The sequence below is a fragment of the Hemicordylus capensis genome, chromosome 2, assembly GCF_027244095.1.
Source record: "Hemicordylus capensis ecotype Gifberg chromosome 2, rHemCap1.1.pri, whole genome shotgun sequence".
In the NCBI taxonomy this organism is placed as follows: domain Eukaryota; kingdom Metazoa; phylum Chordata; class Lepidosauria; order Squamata; family Cordylidae; genus Hemicordylus; species Hemicordylus capensis.
In genome coordinates, this window is record NC_069658.1 from 422,752,732 (window position 1) to 422,768,992 (window position 16,261).

Sequence of the window (16,261 nt, forward strand, 5' to 3'; positions counted from 1 at the left end):
TTAAATAGATTTCTGCATAAAATACCTAACTGCTAGCTTTGCTTTTAAAAGTATACTCAAGTAAGGGGGATTGCTAAATACTTAAAAGATCTGGGTCTGCCTCAGGACTAGAGTTGTCTTACCTTCTCACCCCACCCCCCAGATTTCGAGAATTAAACCTTTTTTATACTCACTGAAGGAATCCAACATTCTCTTCCAGTTTTTGAAGCCATTAATCACCAATGCATCGAGCAATATTAGGCAGCACAAAGGATCAGGACACGAAATAATTTATGCAGGGCACCCAGTACTGTCAGTGCCCCTACTCAAGTTGTCCCAAAGCTGGCAGACATATTTAATAGTGTAGCATAACTCTTTAAAAAGAGAACTTAATCTGTACAATTTTATTCATTAAATTGATTTCTATAGTTAGTAAAGTTGGAGTTTACTCTAATGTAGACTCAATTAACTGAGAAGGTCTAAGTATTGCCCCAAAGCAGGTAAAATTGTACACTGGATAAACTGGCATACTTGGATTTAATCCAGTTTAGTCACAAACAGGTTTTTTTTTTTAAAGTGGTTTGCTGGATTCTGTCTTACTAGAGTTCATGAACTACAACCCTTTTAAAAAAAATGAGATTTTAGTTTATGTTGGTTCCATTTATTCTGCTAGGAAAATGGGCTGGTTGGTGAGTGCAGATTCTCATGAGTGATGTTGCAACAGACATTGGTAGCTCAGTGACTTTTTAATTTTAAGGAAAACATTATTTTGGCAATTGTAATATGCATAACCTTTTTTCTGTATGTTGTTTTCTTCTCAGTGCCTTACCAATGAACAACCTAGTAGGGGTGTGCAATTTGGATTTTCGGCGTTTCGATTCGGATCCGAACTGAAACACCCCTGTTCTGTTCTGTATCCGAATATGGCCCATCTGAATCACCCCTGATTCGATTTGGATCCAAATTAATCCGAATCCGAATCTGAATCGATTCAGATTAAAAACCGGGTCCCAGGGGCAAAATAGTGGGGTGGGGTGGTAGTTCCCAATGGGTGGAGGCTACCACCCAAATTTCAGGGGGATTGGGCAAAGGGCTGGTTTTTGGTGAATTTTTGAAGTTTTAGTGTCTTTGGGGCAGATTGGGGGCATAACATGGGATCTGGGCCAAAGGAGTGGGGTGGGGTGGTAGTGCCTAATGGGTGGAGGCTACCACTCCAATTGCAGAGTGATGGGGCAAAGGGCTGATTTTTGGTGAATTTCTGAAGTTTACGCGTTTTTAAGGTTTTCCCCCCATTAGGTATAATGTAGGGTGTATCGCTTCACGTCGGGGGGAAAGGGGTGGCCTAGAGTGGTGTGGGGTTGGTGGTAGTGCCGGGTAGGGGCAAGGAAGCTACCTGAATTTTTTCAAAGGATTTGGGCAGAGGGCTGATTTTTGGTTAATTGTTGAAGTTTACGCGTCTTTAAGGTTTTTCCTCATAAGTTATAATATAATGGAGCTTTCAGCAGCCCCATAAATGCACTTGGGGGGTGCTGGGGTGGCCCAGAGCGAGTGGTGGTGTAGTGCACATAGGGTGCCAACCACCCCCATGGGTTTCTAACCCATTGCGTACAGGGTTCTGTTGTTTCTGAGGTATTCTGAGTGTGGATTCTATGATAGCAAATGAGATTTTCAATGAGACACCATGAATCCACTCTTATTTGCTATCATAGAATCCACACTCAGAACACCTCAGAAACAAGAGAACCCTGTACGCAATGGGTTAGAAACCCATGGGGGTGGTTGGCACCCTATGTGCACTACAGCACCACTCACTCTGGGCCACCCCAGCACCCCCCAAGTGCACTTATGGGGCTGCTGAAAGCTCCATTATTATACCTTATGAGGAAAAACCTTAAAGACGCGTAAACTTCAACAATTCACCAAAAATCAGCCCTCTGCACAAATCCTTTGGAAAAATTCAGGTAGCTTCCTTGCCCCTACCCGGCACTACCACCAACCCCACACCGCTCTAGGCCACCCCTTTCCCCCCGACGTGAAGCGATACACCCTCCAATATACCTAATGGGGGAAAACCTTAAACTTCAACAATTCACCAAAAATCAGCCCTTTGCCCAATCACTCTGAAATTGGGGTGGTAGCCTCCACCCACTAGGCACTACCACCCCACCCCACTCTTTTGGCCCAGATCCCACGTTATGCCCCCAATCTGCCCCAAAGACACTAAAACTTCAAAAATTCACCAAAAATCAGCCCTTTGCCCAATCCCTCTGCAATTGGGGTGACAGCCTCCACCCATTAGGCACTACTACCCCACCCCACTATTTTGCCCCTGGGACCCGAAATTTGAGTAGAAGAATTTCAGACCTTTTTGCATTGAAGTCAATGGGGGGCAAAAAGGCGGGAAATTCAAATAGATGTCAAAATCCAAAAATCCGAATATTCAGAGCCGAAACGGAGGTGATTCGGTTTGGCTATGAAAAATTTTGGATGGCCAGAAGGGTGATTCGGTTTGGATCCGAATCACCTGAAATTGGCTGTTTCGGGTACAGATCGTTCTGTACCCGAAACGTTTCGCACATCCCTGCAACCTAGTTATCTAATTATTTGTTAGATGGTTTGGTTCATACTAATGAAAGATTATTTAAAATATCTCAGATCGATATAACAAAGTATAATGTTTACATGTTAGTGACACCTTATCATTTCTGTGAAATGTAACTTACTTGATTTTAAAATGAACTATTTCTAAAAGTGAACATTCAACTTCATTTGCCATTTTGTTGTTTGTTTGTTTGTTTGTTTATTTATTGTTAAATTTACATTCTGCCTTTTATTAAAACAATCCCAAGGCGGTTTACAGCAAAATTTAAAAACAAGATTGTAAAAAAGACACAATTAAAATATTAAGCTAAAAATATAAAACAAATCTGATTAAAAATTTAAAAAGCATAAAAGCAATACAAAGAGCAGCAGCAGAGACAATCAAATAAAAGCCTGGGTAAAAAGCCACAAGCATTTAACATGCTTTCTAAAAGCTGTGATGGAGACTGAGGAGCGAATAGCCACTGGGAGAGCATTCCAGAGTCTGAGGGCAGCAAAAGAGAGGGCCCTGTCCCGCATGTACGACAACCAAGCCTCCCTCATTTCCGGCACCCAGAGCAGAGCCCCCTCAGATGATCTCGTCACGTGGGCAGCAACCCTTGGGAGCAGGCAGTACCTCAGATATCCCGGGCCCAAATCGTCTATTGGACCATTTTCTCATAATGAGAGTGTATGATTTAGAGACCACATCATCCTTCCAGCTTGCATAATCTCTCCCAACAAAGGTGGCCCCGTTAACAGACTTGCTAGACCAAACAGATAACCGTAGAACAATTACTCTTAGCATCCACTTTAAATAGGAACACCATTTTAGTGGTGTTACTGAATACAGACTGAGGCTGTGCACATGACTTCGGGCCGCTGCTCCTGAGGGCTGCAGGAAAAGCAGGAGCTCACCTGCCTTCCGTGGCAGCCAAGCGGCAGCCATCTGTGCTTTCACCATGTTGCGTGCCCACACGACTGGTGGCGTGGCAAAGGCTGAAGCCGGGAGCGGGAAGATTCCCACCCCCCACACATCGCAAAGTGTGCTGTGCCACAAGCACTGTGGCCGCTCACATTAGAGCAGCCACCACACTCAGCATGGCCACTCCTTTCCCCTGGCTGGCTGCCGGAAATGGCAAGCCAGGCAGAAGCCTTTTAACCCGGAGACGATCGTTCTTATGATTTCCTGCTGAGGTTAAACTAACCTCAGCTTCATCTAACCTTGGCTAAAGGCCGGGGTTAAAAGTTGGGTTGGGTGAGAGGGAGGGCAGCGCCGGGATTGGGCTCGATCCCAGCGTTGAACACGAGCAGCCCAACCCAGGCTGTGCTGCACTAGCCTGGGTGAGGTTGCTCGTGTGAATAGGATAACTGAGTTTTATGGGACACTTATAAACATGGCATCTTACCAGTATAACTTTCTTTTGATTTCCAGAATGTGGAATAAGGCCTCTTGTGGATGAGATAAAAGGGAGTCGAATTGTAGGTGGACATGATGCTCAGGTTGGGGCATGGCCGTGGCAAGTTAGTCTTCAGATTTTCCACTTTGGTGAAGGTTTTAAACATGCATGTGGTGGATGTTTAATTAATCACAACTCGGTGCTAACAGCAGCACACTGCATTAGAAACTGGATGTATGTATCCTTAAATTCTAAACCTTTTTTCTGTATGTGTTTGATGTGAAAAAGGTATATTGATCAAAAATACATTGGCTAAATTTGCATATAGATAAGTCTAAATTTGTACATTTGTTTGTGAATCCATCTACTCCTACCATTAAGTGTACGTACAGTGGGTGATGAGGGTGCATTTTCTCACCCATTATCATCCAACTGATGTATCAAAAGGTATAATAGATTCTCTTTAATGTCAAGCCCTTTTAATGTTGAGCAATAACTTTCCCTCTCAAGGTGCAGAGCTAGCCCCCTTACATGTCATAGTGGTATTGACCTAGTTTGTACTACACAACTGGCTGGCATGCCGTTTTGATTACATAGTTGCTCTGCAGCTCTATATTTCAGGGCAATGGCAGTTTTCAAAATTAAAAACTCAGCACTGTAATGGCATGTATTGAAACCTCTAAGTCAAGGATTCTCAATGTTGGGTCCCCAGATGTTATTGTACTTCAACTCCCATAATTCCCTGCCCCAGTGGCCTTTGGCTGGAGATTATGGGAGTTGAAGTCCAATAACATCTGGGGACCCAACGTTGAGAATCCCTGCTCTAAGCAACCCAAATAGATCTGTTGTGTTGGTTAACTCCATGAAAAACAATCTATTAACCTCTTATTATGTCATTATTATATTATTAATTATTATTATTTTTATTATATATAATATAATATAATATTATATTATTATTTTATTATTATGTCATATTATACGGTTTTAGATACTTAGTGACAGTGTTCCCTCTAACAGGGCTTCCCAGATGTTGTTGACTACAACTCCCAGAATCTCCAGCTGCAATGGCTTTTGCTTGGGGATTCTGGGAGTTGTAGTCAACAACATCTGGGAATCCCTGTTAGAGAGAACACTGTTCAGTGATGCACTTCCATCATCTGGTACATTCCTATGTCTCCTACTGAACTAGTTTGTCAAGTTATGTTGCAAAGATATCCTTAGAAAATGGTGAGGTTATAGGCTGTGTTTGTGACATCTGTCTCCTTTTATCTCAGTTGCTATAATGGAAAGAATGCAGAACTGACCCAAGCCCCCCCACGGCCCCACCCCCTGCAGTATTTGAGGCAGCAAGGTGAGCAGCTGCCCCTCTCCCTGCAGTATGCTGCCTCCCACCGTGATTCCCCCCCTCACTCTTATTTCTGCCCCAGTGCACACAGCACACTGCCTAACCTTTCTCCTCACCCTCTGATCTCCCTTGCAGCTGCACACCAACCTCTTTGCCCTTCATTTCCCTGCCCACTCACAATTTCCTTACTAACAGTGCACACCAAAGCACACACCCCCACCCCCACCCCCACACACACTTACCTGGCAGCAGCCACTTCTCCTCCTGCTCTCTCTTTTCAAAATGCAGGGGGTGGGAAATGGAATGGCAGGAAACATGGAGGCTAGATAGCCCACTGCTCACTCTCTTGAAAAGGCAGGGAGCAGGAAAAGGGGCAGTGACTGCAGAGCCTCCATCTCCAGATAGGGTAGGGGTGAGGTGACTGTCAACTGGTGGTGCAGTGAGGTGGCCAGCAGGGGCAGGCGCAGGGTGCCCCCACCAATCCACCACTAATGCACCACCACACCTCATTAGTGGGCTGGCCCTGAAGAATGCAACCCTGTTTAAAACCTTGGAAATAATACAGCCCTGAGAAGATTTATCTGTCTTGGTTCCTCTTTCATTCTACTTTGCAGTCATTATTACCTCACAATAATTGACTCTAGAAATGACTGTAGGACAAAGCCCTTTGTGGATGATCTCCTAGCCAAAGGTCAGTGGTAGGCCCCGTGCGGTGGACGCAAAAGATCCCAGGTTGAATCCTTGTCATCTTCAGGTCAGGCTGGAAAAGACCCCTGCCTGAAACCCCGGTGAACTGCTGCCAGTCAGTTTAGACAATGCTAGGCTAGATGGACAAATGATCGGACTCAGTAGAAAGTCCAAAACCTTCTATGTGCTCCTTTAATCTCAGAAGCCAGTCGATCAATCTCCTCCTCCGAACCACATTTGTTTGTATCCTTGTAAATCACTAGATAGAAGGTTAAAGGTGAATAGAACAGGAGGAGGAGGAGGGAAGGGAGGGAGATGTGGATGAAGGCAAGGAAGTGGAAGCTCTGGCAAAGCTACCCGAGGAGCTTAAGAAAGCAAAAGCAAGCCTCGTGTCATAGAAAGGGTGGAAGGAACTGAGCAACAGATGGCTGGATAATACTTTTGTATAAGGGCAGTTATAAGGGCATATTTGCAGTTTTATTCTCAAATGTCTTTCCTAATTACCCTGAGCATGGAATTGGCCTTTTTAACCAGCGGCCGCACACTAATGAAGCATGTGTGTATGGGTGTGCTGGGAGGCCTTGCACAGCTCCCCAGTCTTTTGCATGTGCCCTGTAGTTCTGAGCACTGCTCCCATTGCAAAAGCACTCTGTGAGAGTGGAAACTCATCCCTGTCAGTAACATGTTTCTACTCAGCGTGTGAGAAGCTCAGACATATTAGCCCTCTTGTGCAACAGTGAGTGTGCAGGAGGACTAGGTGAGAGTTGTGCGAGGGCTCTGGGCTTATGCCTGCAAACCCTCCTTTTATACACGCATTGTTAGGATGTCAGCCACTGAGTCAACTTTTGAATTCAGATATCTACCACAACCCCAAAACTTCTTTCCTGCTTAGCCACTGCCAGCTCAGACCTCCCTTGATATATATGTGAAGTTAGGGTTTTATTTGTCCCATTGTGTAAATTAAGTAATTGAACTGCATTTTTTGAACTCTTTGCAATTTGTTTTGCTTTTCATTACCCTGAATGAGTTGGTGTACTTGGCCACTCATACTGCAAATTCATCCCAAAATTCAACTTTCTCACAGTCAAACTAGAACAGATGTATACTATGTATTTAGTATTGCGTGTGTCATCTTTTGTTTTCTAAATAGCAGCTGCGGTGGGGACTCATTGGCATTTGTGACAATGGCAGGGGGAAAGAGTTCTTGGGAAAGAGTTCAGGGGAAAAGAGATCTTGATCTCTTTAAATTTCTCAAACACTTGACTTTTCTTTCTCAGAGCATATACATAGCAAAATCTGGAGAAATCGTCAATAAAAGTCAAAATGTATTTATTTCCAGAAAGGCTTGGTTGCAAGGGACCACAAATGTCGGAATGGGCCAGCTGTAGAACCTCCTTTGATTCCACACTCTTCTTAGCAGCAAAACTAGGCATCACTCCTTTGTTAAGTATGCAACAGTGACATCTGCTGGCCATTTTTGGACATTCACTTATATTAAAGTCCTTTATTAATTATTTCATTTGAAAATCAGTTTTAATATTTAATCTTCTGTGGTCCAATTTCCTGTGCCACAAGAAATCACAATTTTTGTGTTGGCATGTGCTTGCCACATTTACTTGTGCAGTAACACAGTCTAATTCCAAAAATCCATCATCACACATATGAGCAGTCATAATCAATTCATCATCTTTGGAAATCTAGCATCCTTCATTCTCAAAAATCACTTTGCACCCCTTCTTAAGTCCATGTCCAATTGAAATTAAATTGGTTTGCATTTCTGGTACTAAGAGGGCATCATTTATTAGAACTTTCCAGATTTCATCATCTGCTCCTTTGCAGAAGATTTTAGCAAGTCCTTTTCCTCTTGCAACTATCTGCTAGAGCAACTACACCTTTGTAGTCTTTGTCTAATTCAATGAACCAATCAGCAGTATTAAATATATTTTGTGTAGCACCAGAATCAAGAATAAAAATCTGTTTTTGATCTGTTTTTAATGCTACATGATAGTTTTTGGGTGAAACATTGCCTGTTCTGGGGCTGTCTCTCTTTAGCTTTCCAAATCTACCACATTGTTTGCCCTTTTGATTGTCTCTTTGTCTGTTGCCGGGACTGGGCTCTGTGTTTACTTTGTTGTCATGGCAACTGGTTTCCTTTCCTGTTGAATTCCTAGGCTCTGGATTACCTGTTTGTCACTATAGTAACCATGGTGACTATCTCTTTTGAATTTTGCGCCTTCTTTACATGTTAATGATTGACCTTGTTTCCTGGAGTAAGCTACAGCAGTTTGGGTTTGGAAGTTATCTTGCTGTAGTTTTAAGCTGAAGTTCCTCAGAGTAGATATTACATTTTCCAAAAATAATTGGGTCCCTGATGCCTCCAGGGCCATAATAAGAGGATCTAAACTCTTAGGCAAGGATTGCAGGATTTGTCCAATCAGCATAATATCATCCCATTCATATTTGCTATTTTTCAAAAGCCTGTTGGTTTCTAAGAGACTTGCTATGTGGGCTTCAAAAAAAACCCTTCCTGCATCTGCATCTGGCATAGTCTTTTAAAGAAAAGGAGAGCTGCGTTTGGAGAAACCTGTCCACATTGCTTTCTTAATTTTTTCCAAGCTTCAGATGCTATCTTGGTATCACGTATATAGATCAGTAATGCATCATTCACATTCAAAATGAGGAGTCCATATGCCTGTTGGTTCCTCTTATCCCATGAGGTTTGATCAGCAGCTCCTTCGTCTGGGCGTTGCTCCGTGAGAACCTCAGAGATTCCTCTTGTCTTGAAAACTGCTTCCATCTTCAAAGCCCATAGCTCGTAGTTGTTCCCATCCAATTTGGGAAAAGGAAAAGATATTCCTGAATCCATGCTGTAGTTCTATCTAACTCAGCTGCACTTTTTAAAAGGAGGGGGAAACAAACTCTGCTTGTGCCTAAAAGCTTGTTGTTGCTCCTGCTGGGCCCATAACCCTGTTGGGGGTTGTTAATTTTACCCCCAGTAGGTAAACAGCAGAGCACTAGGGAAGTTCCAGTTACAGAGTAGGTAGCAGGATGGCTTAGTTGTTGCAACTATTTAGAGGAAACACATGGAGATTCTTGTAGAACTAAATACTAAGTATTTATTGGTTAAGTACACTTGGATAGGAAAGACTTAATCCTAATCTAAAGGACTACATAATGAATAGGTAAGGAGAGAGATGTTTCCATCTGCTCTCCAAGAGGAAAGGAAGGATTGTGACTCAGCACAGGAAGCGCTGAAGAGTCAGATCAGGGATCATAAAGTAGGGACAGATAGGGAGACCCTTACTCACTGTCTCCACACCCAATGCCCCTAGTGGTCATTAGGGTAGATGGTGCAAAAGGCAGATGCACTGGAACACCATCTCCAGCATCCATGAGACATGACTTTGGCCAGGGGAATCTGAAGAGCTGTTTTAGGCATGACCTTTTACTTTGAACTTCAGGCACCCATGCCAAAATGCAAACGGCTTATGCACCTTCCTTCAGTTTAAAAGGTAGCTTGACATCTAGCCTGGGCAGACCACTACTCAGGAATCACACGTTCAGTGCTCTTGCAAATGTGTATAATTATTTGTGCAGTTACATAGGAACATAGGAAGCTGCCATATACTCAGTCAGACCATAGGTCCATCTAGCTCAGCATTGTCTACACAGACTGGCAGCGGCTTCTCCAAGGTTGCAGGCAGGAATCTTTCTCAGCCCTATCTTGGAGATGCCATGGAGGGAACTTGGAACCTTCTGCTCTTCCCAGAGTGGCTCCATCCCCTGAAGGGAATATCTTGCAGTGCTCACACATCAAGTCTCCCATTGATATGCAACCAGGGCAGACCCTGCTTAGCTAAGGGGATAAGTCATGCTTGCTACCACAAGACCAGCTCTCCTCTTTGGCTTTGAAGTTCTTTGGCTTCTGGCATTAATATTTATGGACTGTTGATACTCTTTCACATTATCCCCTGCATCACTATCCTCATTCCAGTTTCAGAAAATAATGGAATTCCCTGATGCTGTGCATAATTTCTGCACACAATAACTGTTATCACAAAAGTAAATCTCCTGAATGGTTTGACTTACAACATTGCTTTATTTACTGAAGAGTATGCCACGAAGAGATTCCAAGCTTGTTGTTGGGGCAGTGGGTGGGATCTTTGAATTGGTTTTATATTGAACATGTTTTGAGCTTGTTTTTACTGATTACATTGCTTGTGGCTGGGGATGATGGGAATTGTAGTTCAGTAAGATCTGGTGGGCCCTACATTAAGCATCACTGATTTAGAGCAATCCTAGCCATCCACTCACTCTGATCAAATCTGGCTCTCGCTTATTGCCTTTGCCCAGGATATGAAGCAATAGTCAACTCACAAGTGTCAGAGACTATGAAGTAGCAATAGTAAAAATTAGCAAGTACTGAAGTAATAATTGACTTAATGAAATATTTTATATTATCCTAGGGACCCAGGGTTTTGGAAGGCTGTGATTGGACTGCATCATACTAGTAGATACCTCCCTCAGACTGTAACATGCCGGGTCAGGGCTATCATGGCCCATTCTGATTTCAACAAGGACACCTTTGAAAATGATCTTGCCTTGGTTAAACTAATAGACACTGTCGAATTCAATGACTATATTCAGCCAATCTGCTTACCTAATAATCCTCTTGTTGTGACGGATGAGACACCATGTTACATAAGTGGATGGGGGGATACAAAAGAAAAAAGTAAGTATTTACTTTTTCTTTTAAACTAATATATTGCTAAAAGTGAGAAAAGGACATTCACCAATGTGATGTGCAGTGTCACATCTCTGTAACACTGTGCAAAGTTCCATGCATGTTTTAATGGAAGTACTGCTAGTGCACATTGCTGATCATTGATCTTAATAAAGTTCTGATCTGAACCGCTAGTGCAACCACCCATTCTGACCAGTGTCAAGGCTGCGTTCCATAAAGTTCCATATGTGTTTTAATGGAATGTGTGCACAATTGCGGAAGAGTGCTCTTTGTGCAAATGCAACAATTGTGCAATGTAGTTTCACGATAGACGATGTGCAATTGTTTATTTCCAATGGCTGTCCACCACACAATTTAGTTTGCACAGTTTTTCCGTTTGTGCAAAAATCCTCTTCTGCAACTATGCACACATTTTGTTAAAATGTGTATGGAATTTTGCACAGCCTTGGGATGTAGCCCTAACACTGGTCAGAATGGGTAGTTGCACCAGAAGTACTTTCACAGTTGTTGGGAGAGCCGGTCTTGTGTTAACAAGCATAGATTGTCCCCTCTGTTAAGCAGGATCCACCCTGGTTTGCATTTGAATGGGAGACTACATGTGAGCACTGTCTTCTCCTTAGGGAATGAGGCCGCTCTGAGAAGAACATTTGCATGCAGAAAGTTCCAAGTTCCCTCCCTGGCATCTCCAAGATAGGACTAAGAGAGACTCCTGCCTGCAACTTGGATAAGCCGATGCCAGTCTGTGTAGACAATATTAAGCTAGTTGGCCCAATGGCCTGACTTGATATATATAATGTATACTGGGATCAAGAAAACAGGAAACAATAAAATCCCCACCATACTATGCACAAACCATACAATAAAGAGCATGCAACAAGTTGGTCTCATATAATTTTATAATCTTCTTCACTTTGAGCCCTACCACCCATTGAGGTCATCTGAGGAGGTCCATCTCCAGTTACCACCAACTCGTTTGGTGGCTACACAGAGACGGGCCTTCTCGGTCGCTGTCCCGAGATTGTGGAATGCGCTCCCTGCTGAGATACGATCCTCCCCATCTCTGGCAATTTTCAAAAAACACCTGAAAACCCATCTTTTTGCCCAAGCTGTCTCAGCTTCCTAATTTTTTTTTTAGATTTTAATCTCTGGTTTATTTTTAAATTGTTAAATTGTTTTAAGTTTTTGTTTTGTTTATTGCATATGTTTTAAACTTGTTTTATGCTATTGTTAACTGCCCAGAGACGAAAGTTTGGGGCAGTGTACAAATTTGATTAAATAAATAAATGAATAAATGAATAATAAATTAAATAATCGAAGATATTCTCAACCTAAGATAAAACAAAAGATAACAATTGGAAATAACATAGATGAAATTAAATATATTGCACTGAAAGAAAGTTTAAGTCCATTGTGTGGAAAGTAATATAGTCTGTTGTGAGCAAGTCCAGAAATCCACAATGGTTACCCAGTGACCTCTGTTTCGATGTTAGTCTTTGTCAGGTGGAGAACAGCCTTTGAAAAGTGATAACACTGGTTCAAATGCTTCAAAATCTAAGAAATATAAAACTCTGTTATTATAATGTGTACAGCCACCTATATAACTTCTAGAAAATTCACTAAGAGAACCAAGCTCAAATAAGGTACCTTCTTCCTACCTCTCTATCTCTATATACACACAGACACATTCATACTCAGGATGGGAGGTAAACCTTGAGGATGAAACGTAATAGACTCCCACGAGCAGGAGAAAGGAAAGGGGTGCTCACTATAATTTCCTGTCCGAGCTGAAGTGCAGGGAAGCTGGATCTCAGGTGACGAGCACTGGGGTGTGATGAAAGGCCAAAAAAGGGGTAACAATTTCTAGAATGAATCCCAAAGATTGTATGCCTTGAGAGGAGTCTGGGATAAAATTTCTGGTAATTTTGAAGTAATGAAAGAAACCTTTTCTTTTTCTTTTCTTTTTTTGCGGGGTGGGCCAGTTTAATGTTATTTACGTTTTGTTACAAATGGACTGCAATCAGCTGAACTCCAAGGAGACCAGCATCTCTATAAGCCAGTTTCTTCTATTTTCAACATTAACTTTTTGCCTTCTTGTCAAACTGTCAAAAACTGTTTAAGAGAAGCAAGCGAAAAGTTAATGTTGAAAAGTGGGGGGGGGGAAACCTGGCTTACATACAGTGCAGTGCCTCACCAATTGAAGAGTGAGGCAAACATGTTCATTCCATGCATCCCCAAAGCACATCCTCACTTCTACCAAGCTCATAGACACTCTGTCACTACTAATGATGGTGTCATTGCCAGTGATAAGCCTCCCATTATTTCCAATGGAAAGCTTGTCGCTACAGTGATGATGCAGTTCTTAGGTGCCATGCAAGCTCTATGAGCTTTGTATTTATTTATTTCTTCTTCATGGTCTCTGTATATCTCACATTAGTGATGTGCATGGTCCGGAGAAGTCCGGACCGGCACCGAAGGGGGGCCTTGTTTTTAGGGCGGGGAGGGCTTGCTTAGCCTTCCCGCCTCCTTGCCCCCGCCAGCGCCCGTATTTAACAGTATAGGGGCGCTGGAAACCAGCTGCCCCCCCCCCGCCGCCGCCGCGGCGGCGAAATAACCCCCAAAGCCAGCCAGCCAGCCCTCCCTCCCAGCTAGCTGCCCGCCCGCCCGCCCACCCACCCACCCGCTCGCTCACCCGCTCACTGGATAAGAAACGAGAGGAGCTCCGGCACAGAGCTCCTCTCGTTCGGAAGGCCTCCTGCAGAATGGCGGCTTGCGCACGCGCGCATGCGTGCACCGCAAAGCACGCCGTTCTCCGGAGGCCCGGTCTACCCGCCGGGAAAGGGCCGGGTAGACCGGGCCTCCGATCGCTGAGTAGACCGGGCCTCCGATCGCCGGAGGCCCGGTCTACACAGCGATCGGAGGCCCGGTCTACCCGGCCCTTTCCCGGCGGGTAGACCGGGCCTCCGATCGCTGGGTAGACCGGGCCTCCGGCGATCGGAGGCCCGGTCTACTCAGCGATCGGAGGCCCGGTCTACCCAGCCCTTTCCCGGCGGGTAGACCGGGTCTCCAGAGAACGGCGTGCTTTGCGGCGCGCGCATGCACGCGCGCGCAAGCCACCATTCTGCAGGAGGCCTTCCGAACGAGAGGAGCTCTGTGCCGGAGCTCCTCTCGTTTCTTATCCAGTGAGCGGGTGAGCGAGCGGGTGGGTGGGTGTGCGGGCGGGCAGCTAGCTGGGAGGGAGGGAGGGCTGGCTGGCTGGCTTTGGGGGTTATTTCGCCGCCGCGGCGGCGGCAGGGGGGGCGGCTGGTTTCCAGCGCCCCTATACTGTTCAATACGGGCGCTGGCGGGGGCAAGGAGGCGGGAGGGCTAAGCAAGCCCTCCCGCCCTTAAAGGCATACCCCCCACCCGGACCCGGACCAGGCAGGGCCGGACCGGTCCGGCAGTTCGGCCATTCTTTGGAATGGCCGCCGGACCGGTTCGGGCACACCGCTATCTCACATACGGGGTTTATACCATCGCAGAGACCAGTCCCTGAACCTTCCAAAGGTTTTTGTATCCACTCTGTGGCTGTCCCGCTTTACCTCTTCAGTTTTTCGTTGACTACTGAAGAGTTTAGACTGCTCAAAACCTTTCAAAAAGGAAAAAAAGGATAGAATTAGTATTTCTTGGAGAGAAGTGCCTATTTTTATTTCATCCCATTTATTCTGTCTTTCTTTGCTCTTGTTTTCTCTAGTTAGAATATCATTTTTATTTCCATTGGCAATCTACCCCCTCCTTCCCCTCCTCAATCCCAGTTTATGGCTAGTAAAACTTCCTTTAAACGCTGTATTGCCTGCATAGTTAAATTGCCAATCTCAGACGAACACTCAAAGTTTATCATGCTTGGGGAAAGGACACGAGGTCAAAACTTGCCTTATCTGCCAAGGCTTTACACGCCAAGCCTGCCGTAATCACGCCACGTGACTGAGTACCCTACATTGGGAATGGGTGCTCTTAGCACAGTCCATCCTACCCACAGGGATCACCAGTACAGCACCATTATTGCCCACAGGGACAGCCAGTACAGCTTCCCCAAATATGGCATCAGACTCTGCTACATTCCTAACACTTCTGTGGCCTCCAAGACTGTCTTTGAATTCCCTCAGCTGGTTTATGCCTCTGTTCCCAACACAATAGTGACCCAACCGCCCTTGCTGCTTCAGTTACCCTTGGCTCCTGTTGCAACTGCTAAGGGCAGTCAGACCAAAATTAAAATAAAAACAAAGCTGGCCAAAAGGAAGCGACCACTCTTGACTGCTGCTGGCCCTGAGCCCATAAAGAAAAAGCACACAAATGCCATATCCAAACCTGCGGAGACCTCAAATCTCCCTCCTCCACCACCCATCCTGGAGCCAATGCCAGAAACCAGCGCCTGCATCTGACAAGCCTCTTGATCCACCTGATTTTGATCCCAACCTCAATTGCTACTCCTACAGTGGGGATGAGGAGTTCCCACTGTCACCTCTGGGCTGTGAATTATCCCCGATGAGGAGCATGGGGATCACCACCATCAAGATCTATGTTCCTGTTGGTGCTACAGGACCTACATTCACCCCTTAGATCCTTGTAATTATCAATGTTACCACTGGGAAAGTTGTTCACATGGCTATTCCAGGCACTACACGGAGTGGGATTACACCAGGAATGAGAACTGAAATGAGTGGGAATATGACACTTACTACTGTTACTCCTCACCAGCTAGATATCACCCTCGATCCAGAACTAGGTCATTGTAGAGGCATCGCTTTAGATCTCGAAGCTGATCCCACAGCAGATCTCCTGCCCACCGCTGTAGAGGGTACAGCTGTCATACCCACCCAGACAGAACTGCTCCTGTCCATGCAAAACTGCCCAAGGAACCAGAGCCTCCTAAGATACCTGGACCTAAAGCTACACCATTGCCACCAGGTGGTTCTGTGCTACCTACCCCAGTCGGGACCTTGTCAGAGCCCATCAATCCAGCTGCTCCTTCTATCCCAATAGATCCTAATCTTGACACTGGTGCTTCCACCTCGGAGTACAAGTCAGATGTGGATGCCCAGTCTTTTTTTAAACTTCTTTTTTTAAATGGATGCCCAGTCTTTACCACTTGAAGTTCCTCTATTATGTCTCCCTGGATCTGTATGTCTCTCTGGATCTGTTGGGAGATGCATTATGTCTCTCTGGATCTTTCGGGAGATGCATTAGAACCGGACTCAAAATCAGACACTGCATCAGAAGAACTATATGTCTACTTTGAACAAATGGAATGCATAGCAAAGGCCCTTAGTGTTGAGATCCAGCACCCGATTCCGTATTCAACCTCATTGAAGCGGACACTAAGACTCTACTCCAACTTCCTTTTATCCCTACCATACTGTGCAAAGTATAATATTCAGCTTCAGTTGAAGTTTCACATAGACCTGTGTGAAGTTTCACACAGACCGGGTGTGCAGAACTGGTTCAATTTGAACTGGCCCGGTTTGACCAGTTCGAGCTTGAACCAGA

At 44.8% G+C, this 16,261-nt stretch overlaps 1 protein-coding gene across 3 annotated transcripts in view; it reads left to right on the forward strand.

Moving 5' to 3' along the window:
• TMPRSS12 (transmembrane serine protease 12) overlaps window positions 1-16,261 on the forward strand; it is a 32,026-nt gene that overhangs the window by 3,984 nt on the left and 11,781 nt on the right. For all 3 annotated transcript variants that reach the window (XM_053300449.1, XM_053300448.1, XM_053300450.1), the window contains exons 2-3: window positions 3,995-4,193; window positions 10,461-10,726. In XM_053300449.1, coding sequence (XP_053156424.1) covers window positions 3,995-4,193; window positions 10,461-10,726 — 465 coding nt within the window. The remainder of the gene's footprint in view (window positions 1-3,994; window positions 4,194-10,460; window positions 10,727-16,261) is intronic.